This window comes from Mizuhopecten yessoensis, unplaced genomic scaffold, assembly GCF_002113885.1.
Source record: "Mizuhopecten yessoensis strain PY_sf001 unplaced genomic scaffold, ASM211388v2 scaffold7629, whole genome shotgun sequence".
NCBI lineage: Eukaryota > Metazoa > Mollusca > Bivalvia > Pectinida > Pectinidae > Mizuhopecten > Mizuhopecten yessoensis.
In genome coordinates, this window is record NW_018407143.1 from 61528 (window position 1) to 74002 (window position 12475).

The following is a 12475-nucleotide window of genomic DNA, read 5'->3' on the forward strand; positions in this document are numbered from 1 at the left end:
GGCTCACTTGGCCCTTCGGGCCAGGTGAGCTAAAAATTAGACATGAGACAGAATGATAAAGATTAGTGCTTACCTCAAGTAATTCCAGGTTTTCGTCTGTTTCCTCGATAGGGTCAATGACACTGATGATATCTGACAAAGAGCTCGTCAGGGATTCCTTCCTGTAAGAGTGCATGGAAAATAGAAGTTATCTCTGATCTGGCATGAATGACAACGGTCGATGTCAGATTCCTGTTTCATGTTGAAGTAATTCTGCTCTACAATTGTGGCAGGAATACAAGTTTCTAAAACTCAGCTTTTAACATTCAAAGCAAGCAAAGGTCCCTAACTTGACTAACTTGATTTACCAATAAAACATTATAGCAGATAGAAACTTTTAATGTGATTGAACTCCTGATCATCTTTCTCATGTAAAATCATTAACAGTTCTCTGAGGATTTCATCTCAATTTCTATAATATTACATATTCTTGTTAATAAAATTCAATAAAAACTGCAAGCCACAGATTAACTAATAGACCTCGCTTTCAAAACATATAACAAGAGATCCCAGAAGGACCTTGGCGCCCAACATTGTACCATCTTCATTAGTTCTATGTCAGTTCGATCTTTTCTCTTCTTTTCTATTATCAGTTTGCATTTGAATTGCCTGTCCACAATCTTAATCAATCTTTTTATCAACCTCAAAAGTTAACATGCACAACTCAGGACCATGGGGAACCTATATACCAAATCTGAGAAAAAATTCTCCAGTCAATTCTGAGAAATAGCAATAACAAACTTAAACTGTAACAAGATAACCGGCCGATATGATTTGATATGCATAACTAAGAACAAGAGGTACTCTTATGTGAAATTTGAGAAAGATCCCTCCAATATTTTTTGAGCAATAGGGCTAAAAAACTTTTACTCCCAAAAAAAATATGACCACCTGCCAGCCATCTTGGTTTTCCAATCATCCCCAAAATTCGAAATGCAGAATTAGGAACCATTGGAAAACTTCATGTGAAAGGAGTAAATGCGTTATGGCCCAAATTTGGCCTCAAATATTTTTTTTTCTAATTGTTAGAAAAAAACTTAACCATGTACCCATTTATGTTATTTGACAACCAGTCAGTTGAAAATCAAGAAAAAATAGGTTTAAAACACCATTGATGACGTCACAAATTTCGCGGGAAAACGTCACGTTTACAAAAAAGTGAAGATTTTTACCATGTTTTGTAACTTTGAGTGAAGTTTCAAATACCTCCCCAAGGGTGTACCAATTTTATATTTAAGAATTAGAATAATGTAGGTATTTTGTCTGTGGTGTTCAAAAATATTTTTGGTACATGCTTGGGGAGGTATTTAAAATAAGAAAATACTGCTAAATTTCCGACCGATTTGCAACAAAAATTGCATCGCGTTGACGTAGCCCTGTGTAACGATATCGACCGACTGCAAAAGACTGGTCGGGATCTTTACAGACAATGTTGAAATTATAACTTCATAAAAAAATACTGTTCTGATTGATGAGTTGACCTACGTATTTTGTTAAATAAAAAAAAAAGATAAAATAGAAAAACAAGTTATGATTTTAAAATGCAAAAAAATATCCATAAAAAAAATCGTCCTGCGATCCTGTTTCGCGTTGCTATAGAAGCTTATGCAAAGATGTAAGCCTACCCTAAACGTTGGAGCTTCAAAGAGCTGTCAGCACGATCTACATATCATAGAAGTTATCTACACATCATTGGACAGGTATGTTATAATTTTATGTAAAAGTGATCGGTGCATGAACAAACAAATGCTTGTATAATGTGTGATACTCTTCGATTCGAACGCCGTGTTTTGTTTACGTTTGTATGGCCGAGCAGACGTCTGTTGTAACTTCAATGAAGATCGTCATTGTCGATATTTCTGTTGTTTTGCTCAAAAATAGTGAATATTTATTGAGTAATATGAAATGAAGAATACTTTTTTCAAAAGCAATACAACTAAATACTTTGTTTTTAGCATGTTTTTCAGTTCAAAGCTTTTAGTTCTAAGTCTAAAAATAGATTTTAGTGGCGTAAAGGAAATCCCTGATTAACCGTCGGAAAATGATTAGCCGACCAATATTTGATAAAACATATACTAACGTGAAACAGATGAGAAAGTATACCAACATATGAAGTACTAACATATGGGGTACATTCATTAACACAACAAATTAACATCGACGCACACACACTTTTTCCTGTTGATTTTGAGATATTGTAGATTAACAAATCCTCATCATCCAAGAACGGATGCTTGGTGTAGTGGTTAGCATCGTGGACTTTGCACTTATTTTTACATCATTGGGGGTTCAAGTCACACTCAGATCACTTTTTTTCGAAGTTTTACTTTTTTTTCGAAGTTTTACAGTAATTGTAACAATTAAGGTAAAAATCAGTACTCATATCAACTGATAAGTGTTCATTTTATTTTTGGGGCTTATATATTTTATAATTTCTCTATTAATATTTTTTATGAAAACAAAAGCTGCATATATGCTGAAATTAATTATATGTATTTTCCTTTTAAGGATGCCAGTAATATGATGGACCCTGAAATCAATGATCACATCTGTATGGATATTCTTGAAGTTACACGTAAGTTTTTTGTAATATCGTAACTGAATTAATTATATTTTTGTCAGTGCTTCAAATTGCTGAAATTGTATGTGTACTCTCGCTGGTCAGATCACTCCTTTTTTTATTTATAAAAAAATTAACGAGTTAATTTTATTGTATGGGCTAAATGCTTTTTGGAAGGATTCATTAATTTCCTTATGAACAACTTAATTAAGCTAAATGAAGAATATCCTTAGTTATATATGAATAGCTAATATGAATTCAAAACTGAACAAAAATATATTCAAGTAAATAAGCATAAGTGACTTTGTATGACAATTGAAGCAGTTTAAAGCCCTCAAATATACATGTATCATTCTTAACATATTTTGTTGAAGTGAAAACACAAATTGTTAAATGAAAACACTGAAATTCATTATTATATTATTTACATTTTTTTAGGATGCCATTAAATAAAATTATATTCCATAAGAACAAGAGAAGATGCATGGATATTCTTGAAGTGACATGTAAGTTTTTGCTGATGTAACAGTATTATATTTCAGTGCTTTAAATTGTCAAAAAGCAGAATTTTGATATACAAGTGTAAAATGTTAAAAAGCAAATGTTCCCCAACGAGAATTCTGTCACAGGATTATCTCATTCATATTTTGAAAGAACCACCCCCCCCCCTCCTTTGCTTACTAGTTATATGAACGGTATAAATGAACGCTATAAATAAGAGGTGGTAAATAAAGAATGATAACAAGTACATATTTTCGGCGTTAATGTTTCATACTTATTAGTCTTTATTAGTTCCCTACCGGTGAAACCGGGGAGCTATAGGTTTAAATAATTGATTTTTTTCCTTTTTTATTTTTACATGTTTTGGACTTAAGTATCTTGGCCAAAATCTGAAGGGTTAAAGGTTCGATTAAACTTTTGTAATGGCTCACCGTTCACTTAATAATAGTGTTAGGATGCTGATTTTATGTACACAGGTTCTTTAGGCATCTAGCATTAATGTTGTTTAGTGACAGTGGACAAAATATTTTATTTTATTTTGAATTTTTGACATATTTTCGACTTAACTATGTTGGCCAAAATCTGCAGGTTAAAGTTTGGGGGCCGGTAGGGGACATGTTTTGATTCATCAGTACCCACAGAATGCTTGTTCAATAAAGAATAAATGCATGCTCAGACGTTCTTTATAACTGGTTTTCAGGACGTGTTTTAATATATGATTGCTATCTATTGTTTAGGATGCCTGGAAAAGGAGAATTTCGGTGTGTTGTTTGTTCTAAAAGAACAAAGCCTGGGGACAGGCGCTTCATTAAAGGCAAGGAAAACACTACACTGAGGAAGTATTTGTTAAAAACTTTTATGATACAAACAAAAGATGAAGACGTTATTTGTGGAAAGTGTCGCATGTCATGCCATCGCTCATCACTACAGCGTCGTACAATTACCGGTCAACATACCTCTTGTGATAAATCTGCAAACAAAACCCTTTTGTCACCACGGAATATAACACTTCCGATACCATCCACAGGAAGCAGCCACAAAAAATGTTTCGTTTGCAATACCTATCCAAAGAAACTGATGGTAATCTCTCGTGACGCAAAATACGACCTCTTCCTGAGAAAAGGTATTCTGGTACCATTTGGAGCAAGATGTTGTGGTCATCATATTGAGGAAGGTTTGTTGCAAAATGAGGCATGTGAAAACATTGCAATAAAAAGTGACTTATCCTCGCTAAATCGTACAGACTTACTGTCTTTAATTTCTAACATCAGAGATGTAGCAAATGCCCAACAAAGCAAACGTATTGATTTCGACTCACCACATGCTCTTTCGGATGAAGATTTCATTACCCTAACTGGACTCAGTGTTCAACATTTTAACGATTTGTGTATTCACTTCGTTGGTTCCGTACGATCTTCAAAAAATAGGAGCATTAAATCTTGTGTCGGTATCTTTCTTACTAAACTTAAGAGTGGCATGTCAAACAAGATCCTATCAACAGTGTTCAATATTGGTAAAGATTCCATTCGACGTGCAATATCATCGGCTAGGATTGCACTTATGAAAGACTTTGTTCCATCAAATCTGGGCTTTCAACATGTAAGTCGACAGGATGTCATCTCAAAACACACAAGACCACTAGCCCAAACATTGTTTGGAGGGCTAATGGAACCAGCCATTCTTGTGATTGACGGCACCTATATTTACATTCAAAAGAGTGGCCAGTTTATGTTCCAAAGGAGGAGCTACAGCATGCATAAGCACCGTCCATTGGTGAAACCTATGATGTTTGTCACAACAACAGGTTACATAGTAAGCGTGTTAGGACCTTACTTTGCAGATTCGAAAAACAATGACGCCAGCATCCTGAATCAGATTTTGAATTCCAACATTGAAGAGATCAAGGAGTGGATTCAGGAAAATGATGTGTTTGTGGTTGACAGAGGTTTTAGGGATTCTCTGGACCTCCTGAAACAACTAGGAATACAGACAGAGATGCCTTCTTTTTCGAAACAAAAACAGCAACACACAGTTGGAGAAAGCAACGCTTCTCGACTTGTTACAAAAATAAGGTAAGATTTTCTTATTATGATTGATACTTTACTAGATCCACTAATTAAATGTATATAACTTATAAATGTATGATAACTTATACTAGGTATGTATAAATATATCACTAAAATGGTAAAAGGACACTCCCACTGAGAATAGCAGATACTCGAGTACAATTTTAGAAATTGATGTACATGAACTTATCTATGTAGAAGAAGTTGACAAAGTTCAAATCAAACTTCCTTTGATATAGCTTATGTTAACCCTTTCATCCCTATGCAACTTTAGTTTACTCGACTATTCATTGATCTGGATGAGTCTATTACGGTCAACAGTGGTGAAAGGGTTAAATGCATTGTTACACTTTATGTGTTTGTCAGATTCAAAATGTACCTATTTACTATCTTTCAGGTGGGTCGTAGAGGCTGTGAATGGGCGTTTAAAAACTTGGAAATATCTGGACCGTGTGCTCCCCAACTCCCAGATTCCATACGTTGGAGATATTGTAAGAATTGTGTGTGCAATCTGCAACAAGTTCAGTACACCAATAAGCACGGGAGACGCAGAAAAAGATCAAGTAATTGGTTCGAAGATGTTGTATCTGTCGAAGAAACAGAACACTCTTCAGGAAAGAATCGACCGAGATGGCCTTGCCAATAGACCAAGCAAGTGGCAGAGGATGGACACCAGCAGTGAAATTGACTTTCCTGTAATGACAGAAGAAGACCTGAGGAATTTGACACTTGGTGTTTATCAACTAAAATTAGCAAGGGCCTACACACAGGAGCATATGAGTGAATCGGGGGGATATGAAGTATCTGTCTGTAAAGTAGATGCTAACCTCATCAGTGCCAAGATTCAGAGCAGACACATCAGCTCAAAAGCATACCAACTGTGGGTATTTTTCGATGAGTGCACTGTGCAAGGGTGGTACTGTAAATGCCGAGCTGGAGCGAGAGTAGTTGGGACTTGCTCCCATGTTGCTTCAGTGGTATGGTATATGGGATTTGCACGTCATTTGGACAAAACCTTCGACTTTAGCAAGGACTGGACACAATATCTGCAAGATGCCAGCCATACACCAGAGCCACTCAGTGTTGATGAGAGTGATGATGAGGGGAACACCGAAGAGTGAAGAAGAATAGGAAAAACACAGCTGCACAGATGTAAATTGTATTTTCGAATTATGACTGTCTCCAAAATTCTAATCAAAGATCCATTAACACTTATCTCGGGTGACAAGGTCTCTTGTTGTTAAATGTTGTTTCTTAAGTATCATTTTTTGTTATCATTTGAACATGTCATTATTTGTTTATATCCTTTACGATTTACCTGGATCGTAAGGATTATTGATTACGGGAATATTGATAAAATTGTTAAATTGAAAGTGAATCTGAATTGTTCTTTATCCTCTTAGTAAAACGCCAAATAAAATACCAATACAATATTAAAGCACAAACTATATTAAAAAAACTCGCTATTTTCTTTCATTTTTTTTTTACCATATTAACATACCAGTTTATAACTTGTAATATCCAGCACCAGTGTCGCCATTGTAAAACATTTCATGTACCGTTGCTATGGAAGGCATTTGGTTGCTAAGACAAGACATGGTTGCTGTGGAACATCAACTATATGTTGTTTCTGCTTCCTTCATATTTACTGTAATTTCATAATTTAATCTTGTAATATCAAACACTTTTTGTGTCCATTATGATAGAAATAATGTACTGTTGCTATGGAGAAACTTTGGTTGTGATTGCGTTGCTAGGAAGAATCAAAAACATGTTTGGGCACATTGAAATACTCTCAAAGATTCTTAAAAACTTAACAATATTCATGCAAAGTTGTATAAAGTATTTTGAACAAACAACTTTTATAAAATATTATAATACATACTTAAATATCACTCAATGTGCAATTAGACTGTATATACTATGTGGGTTTCCAGGTCTGTTGCTAGGCAACGCAATGTCGGAATTCTTTGAAACTGCATGTTTTATAAATCTCATATGTCCATGTATGCATGGTATAAAAATTGAGTAAATCTGAGGTGGGGCCAAAAATGGCCCTTAATGCACCTACTCCTTTGAGAAAGACCCCTTCTGAACATTATGAGAAATAACGCTAACAAACTTACATTCTCAAATTCAAGAGGGCCGTCTGTTCGCCATCTTGGTTTTCCCTTCTGTCCTAAAACTTAATATGTGTAACTAGGGACCATGGGGAACCTTCATGTAACATTTGAGAAAGATCCCTCTGAAAAACAGGGCTAACAAACTAACTCTCAAATTCAAAATGGCTGCCTGTCCGCCATTTTGGTTTTGTGATCAGTCCCAAAAAACGAAATGCAAAACTACAGATCATAAGGGAAACTTCAAGTGAAATATGAGAAAGATCCATCCAGTACTTTCTGAGAAATAGCGCTAACAAGAATTGTTTAAGGATGTTTGAATATATATCAAAGTCGTTTATTTGAACAAACTTGGTAGCCCTTCATCCCAGCAAGCTTCTGGCCAAATATCATTTTGGTTACCGAGAAGAAGTTGTTTAAAGTAAAAAGTTGACGCCACACCATGCCCTTTGGTGTTAATTTGGGAAAATGAAAAGTATACAATTAGCTTGTATCTGAATTTAATGTAATTTTTCTATTCTAAATTACCATCAATCATGTGTGATCATATTGTAAAAAAAATCAGAATAAATGAATTTCCATGTACCGTAAAAACCCATGTAATTTGCGCACTTTTTTTTCAGAAATTTAATACTCAAAGTGGGGGGTGCGTGAAATACACAGGTATAGAAAAAATCAAGTTTTTTTCAGGAAAAGATCGACGATTCTGAGATCGCCATCTTAAATTATGTCCCTTGGTACACGGAACTCTAAGACAAATGACGATCAACAAATTTATTTATGTCAAACATTAATAAAAGATACATAATGTGTTGTTATGTGAGATTATGTGAAAAGTATTAATAAATAGGTAACCGTTAACAAAAAAAGTTTAGCCAAATTCCTATGCCAGAGAATCGCCGATCAACTTACGACATTACGTTTCGACATCTCGGTGCGTTTCCCCATACTATTACGAAAATGTAGTTGTTCAATTTAAGCTCCGTTCTCTGTAAGTTCTGTAAGGTTTTTTTCAAATCGCCTATGGGTATACGTATAACATGGTTTTTTTCCGGCTCACTTTCATGTTGATCTCGCGTCTAACATAACGTAAACACGTGATTGATAATAACCTCGTGAATTATTTCAATATTTATTAAATGAAGAATCGTAAAAATAGTCTGCGTTAACTATTTTTTTCCTTGGAGTCGATTTGAAGAGGATGTATTGATTGTCCACGCTTCTAGTATAAACATATTTTTTATAATCCCTTATCAGTCAAATCAGTCTAGTTATGACAATGTGGCTTCGTATTTCACGCCACATGTTGGCGAGTGAAAAAAATAACAAAACGGTCCGTCGATCGCGACTGCAAATCATTTCAATTAGTAGAGCTATTGTTAACAGTTAATCACAGAGATAGTGTTAGCTCATTACTGCATTGTAATTTGTAAAAAAATATCGCCAAACCACAGACTTAGATAATCTAATTCCGTGGCCAAACTGAACTGTGACATGACCTGGTTTGAAGTGATGTAACCCAAGCCGCCATGATGAGCCCTTCTCACTGATCGTAATTATGATCAATAAAAGGTATCTAATTATGACTTTCACCAGGAGATATGCACCAGCGGTTACTAAACATCGAATTACTTATTAATTGATTTGATGTATGCCGAAATGCGCACACGTGTGTCATGTGTGATCAGATAATTCAAAGAAAACAAGCAACAAAATACACATTTTACGTAGTTTCTACTTGGTTTTAAATATCATTTTACATCAATGAAAAAAAAATCATAGAAATATATTTTAAAAAAAACATATTCAGAGATCGATTTTCGGAGCATGAACATCGTTTTTTTCCCGATTTTTTGGGTGCGCAAAATATTTGAGTAGAACCTTTTTTCCCGATTTTCAGCCTCAAAAAGTACCTGCGCAAATTACACAGGTGCGCAAATTACATGGGTTTTTACGGTATACTGTATATTACATACACATTTGACACTTTAAGTTCAGTAATGAAGGATTATATCGATTATGGAATTTGTAATCGATAATCGGAATCGAACAGGACAAATCGATCGATGTTCGATTATTATTTATCGATCATCAGTCCATCACTGGCTTCAACTTGTTCAGGATTTTGATTAATAACAGTGGCCTTGACCTCAACTCTACAACCCTGAAACTGAAACTTGTCCGAGATATGGTCCTTTGTAATTGTGTGAAGTTTGATCAAAATCCTGATGAAATGAAGCCGCTAGAGCGCTGACAACCATTTTCTAAACAAGTAACGGTGACCTTGACCCAAAAACCCTGAAACTTGAACTTTGTTCGAGATATTATTGTCCTTTGTAATTGTGTGAAGTTTAATCAAAACCCTTCAAGGAATGAAGCCGCTGGAGCGCTGACAATGATTTTCTAAAATAAGTAACGGTGACCTTGACCCAACAACCCTGAAATTTGAACTTCTCCGAGATATTATTGTCCTTTGTAATTATATGAAGTTTGATCAGAAACCCTTCAAGGAATGAAGACGCTAGAGGCTGACAAGGATTTTCTAAAAATAGCAACGGTGACGTTAACCCGACAACCCTGAAATGCGAAATTGTCCGAAATATTATGGTCCTATGTAATTGTGTGAATTTTTACCAAAATCCCTCGAGGAATGACGCCGCTGGAGTGCTGACAACGATTTTCTAAAAAAAGTAACGGTGACCTTGACCCAACAACCCTGAAACTCAAACTTGTCCGAGATATTATGGTCCTTTATAATTGTACGAAGTTTGATCAAAAACCCTTCAAGGAATGAAGACGCTAGAGGCTGACAAGGATTTTCTAAAAATAGCAACGGTGACCATGACCCGACAACCCTGAAATTCGAACTTGTCCGAGATATTATGGTCCTTTGTAATTGTGTGAAGTTTGATCAAAATCCTGATGGAATGAAGCCGCTAGAGCGCTGACAACGATTTAAAAAAAAAGTAAAGGTGACCTTGACCTTGACCCAACAACCCTGAAACTTGAACTTTGTTCGGAGATATTATGGTCCTTTGTAATTGTTATGAAGTTTAATCAAAATCCTTCAAGGAATGAAGCCGCTGGAGTGCTGACAACGATTTTCTAAAAAACGTAACGGTGACCTTGACCCAACAACCCTAAAACTTGAACTTCTCGAAGATATTATTGTCCTTTGTAATTGTATGAAGTTTGATCAGAAACCCTTCAAGGAATGAAGCCACTAGAGGGCTGACAAGGATTTTCTAAAAATAGCAACGGTGACCATGACCCGACAACCCTGAAACTCAAACTTGTCTGAGATATTATGGTCCTTTGTAATTGTATGAAGTTTGATAAAAATCCCTCGAGGGATGACGCCGCTGGAGTGCTGACAAAGATTTTCTAAAAATAGTAACGGTGACCTTGACCCGATAACCCTGTTACTCAAACTTGTCCGACATATTATGGTCCTTTGTAATTGTATGAAGTTTGATCAAAATCCTCCAAGGAATGAAGCCGCTAGAGCGCTGACAAGGATTTTCTGAAAATAGTAATGGTGACCTTGACCTGACAACCCTGAAACTTGAACTTGTCCGAGATATTATGATTCTTTGTATTTGTGTGAAGTTTGATCAAAATCCCTCAAGGAATGAAGCTGATAGAGCGCTGACAAACATTGGTGTTACGTACATACGGAGAGGAAACCTATAGTCCCCCTGATTTCATTGGTAGGGGACTAATAATGAAGGAGTGTATAATAATTTTTACTTTGTGATTCATAAATCATGAATTACCAAAAAAGATTTCACATAAATATGAAACAGAGGTCATCATACTTTCAATGCCTCCGCTAGGGGGTGTTAACCACAGCCTCTGGTTAACTAGTCTTCCTCGGTGAGTCAGTATTTATACACAACAAAAACGATGAAACAACAGTTTACCTGTTTATTACAATGCGAGATATTTAAATGAGGCAGATAGCAAGATAAAAGAAAATACAAACTTATACTTTGGCGTATCAGAGGCTACTCACTCAACACAATAAGCTAACTATATACAATACTACAAAAACAAACATGTACTGACGAGGTAGCCTCCTAAGCAAAAAAAGAGGCCACAAAGACAAACAAAAAATATATTCTCAGCAATATATTTTAAGTAGGCCAGACAACTAACTCTTGAGCGATTCAAGACAGGCCGAATGTAAATNTTTGCCTTGAGCGATTCAAGAGAGGCAAACTGACCACCAGACTTAAGCGATTTAAGAGCTGGCAAGACGAAACTCCTGAGCGATTCAAGAGCCTAGTAGAATCAAGAATAGACAGAAAAATTAAAGCAAAAGCAGTAAAATAATCAACAGATAAGTAAATAATATTACAGAAAAGTATTGGGGGGAAAATTCCCCAGGAATTAAAACCCAAATGGAACGAAACGAGGAATTGGAAATTACTAGTGAGTGAGAGCCCCCAATACTTAATATAAACTAGGTAATAATAACTAAAATTGAAGATTGAGGTACAAAGAACAAGTAACAAGCACAAAGTAAAACATGAAATGATTTCAGTTGGACAAGGTAGTATTTTGTGCATTTGAAATAACGGTAGGATCCGTACGAATATACGTATATAGCAGTTGGAGGACCATCTACCCAAGGTTTGAATGACATGATCCTCAACGCCAGCAGCCGCTGCGGAGGTGGCAGCACCAACCCGGAAAGAATAACCATTAAAAGATCGATGATCCACACCTATACGAGTCAGTGTTTCTTTTAACAAAGAGATAAAAGTATGGCGCATTAAAGGTTTGACGTTAAGGTCAACATATTGTCTACGAAAAGGGGCGACGACGGGGTAGCCCCTTGAGTAACACGAGTGGTCAAAACTTACATATAGTAACCACAAGAGTTAAAACAGTGTTCTCAAATATCTTGATGACAACTCCTTATCCAAAAGGGTCAGTTTTTGAGGAACGCAAACACAGGTGAAACTGAGACTTGTCCGGGAACACAGATATATCTCCGATGCGAATGAAGCTGTTACAAATTGTAGCAGGATCTGTTCGGATATAAAGAGTAAAACAGTCAGATGACCATCTACCCAAAGTCTGAATAACATGATCCTGGACACCGGCGGCAGCTGCTGAGGTAGCCGCACCAATACGCAAAGGAATGTCCATTAAAATCATGGCTGTTGATACCTATACGAGTC

The 12475-nt window shown here is 35.9% G+C and overlaps 2 protein-coding genes across 4 annotated transcripts in view; one reads left to right on the plus strand and one right to left on the minus strand.

Annotated features, from left to right (window-relative positions):
• LOC110454008 overlaps positions 1-12475 on the minus strand; it is a gene marked incomplete at its 3' end in the record, with an annotated part of 185417 nt that overhangs the window by 50860 nt on the left and 122082 nt on the right. The window contains exon 30 of the mRNA XM_021503294.1: positions 74-161. Coding sequence (XP_021358969.1) covers positions 74-161 — 88 coding nt within the window. The remainder of the gene's footprint in view (positions 1-73; positions 162-12475) is intronic.
• LOC110454009 lies at positions 1014-7238 on the plus strand. Of its 3 annotated transcripts, XM_021503297.1 has the most exons (5): positions 1014-1739; positions 2548-2614; positions 3038-3105; positions 3838-5172; positions 5564-7238. In XM_021503297.1, coding segments are annotated over exons 3-5 (2061 nt in total). In that variant the 5' UTR covers positions 1014-1739; positions 2548-2614; positions 3038-3103; the 3' UTR covers positions 6288-7238. The 3 variants fall into 3 exon arrangements, with proteins under 3 accessions (XP_021358972.1, XP_021358971.1, XP_021358973.1); XM_021503296.1 differs by having other exon boundaries at positions 1014-2614; XM_021503298.1 differs by lacking the exon at positions 3038-3105 and having other exon boundaries at positions 1014-2614.

What these genes read in the sequence shown, in the direction of transcription:
- LOC110454009 (XM_021503296.1), top strand. An exon ending in CGACTTGTTACAAAAATAAG is followed by an intron (nt 5,173 to 5,563) that starts GTAAGATTTTCT and finishes ACTATCTTTCAG; the next exon opens with GTGGGTCGTAGAGGCTGTGA.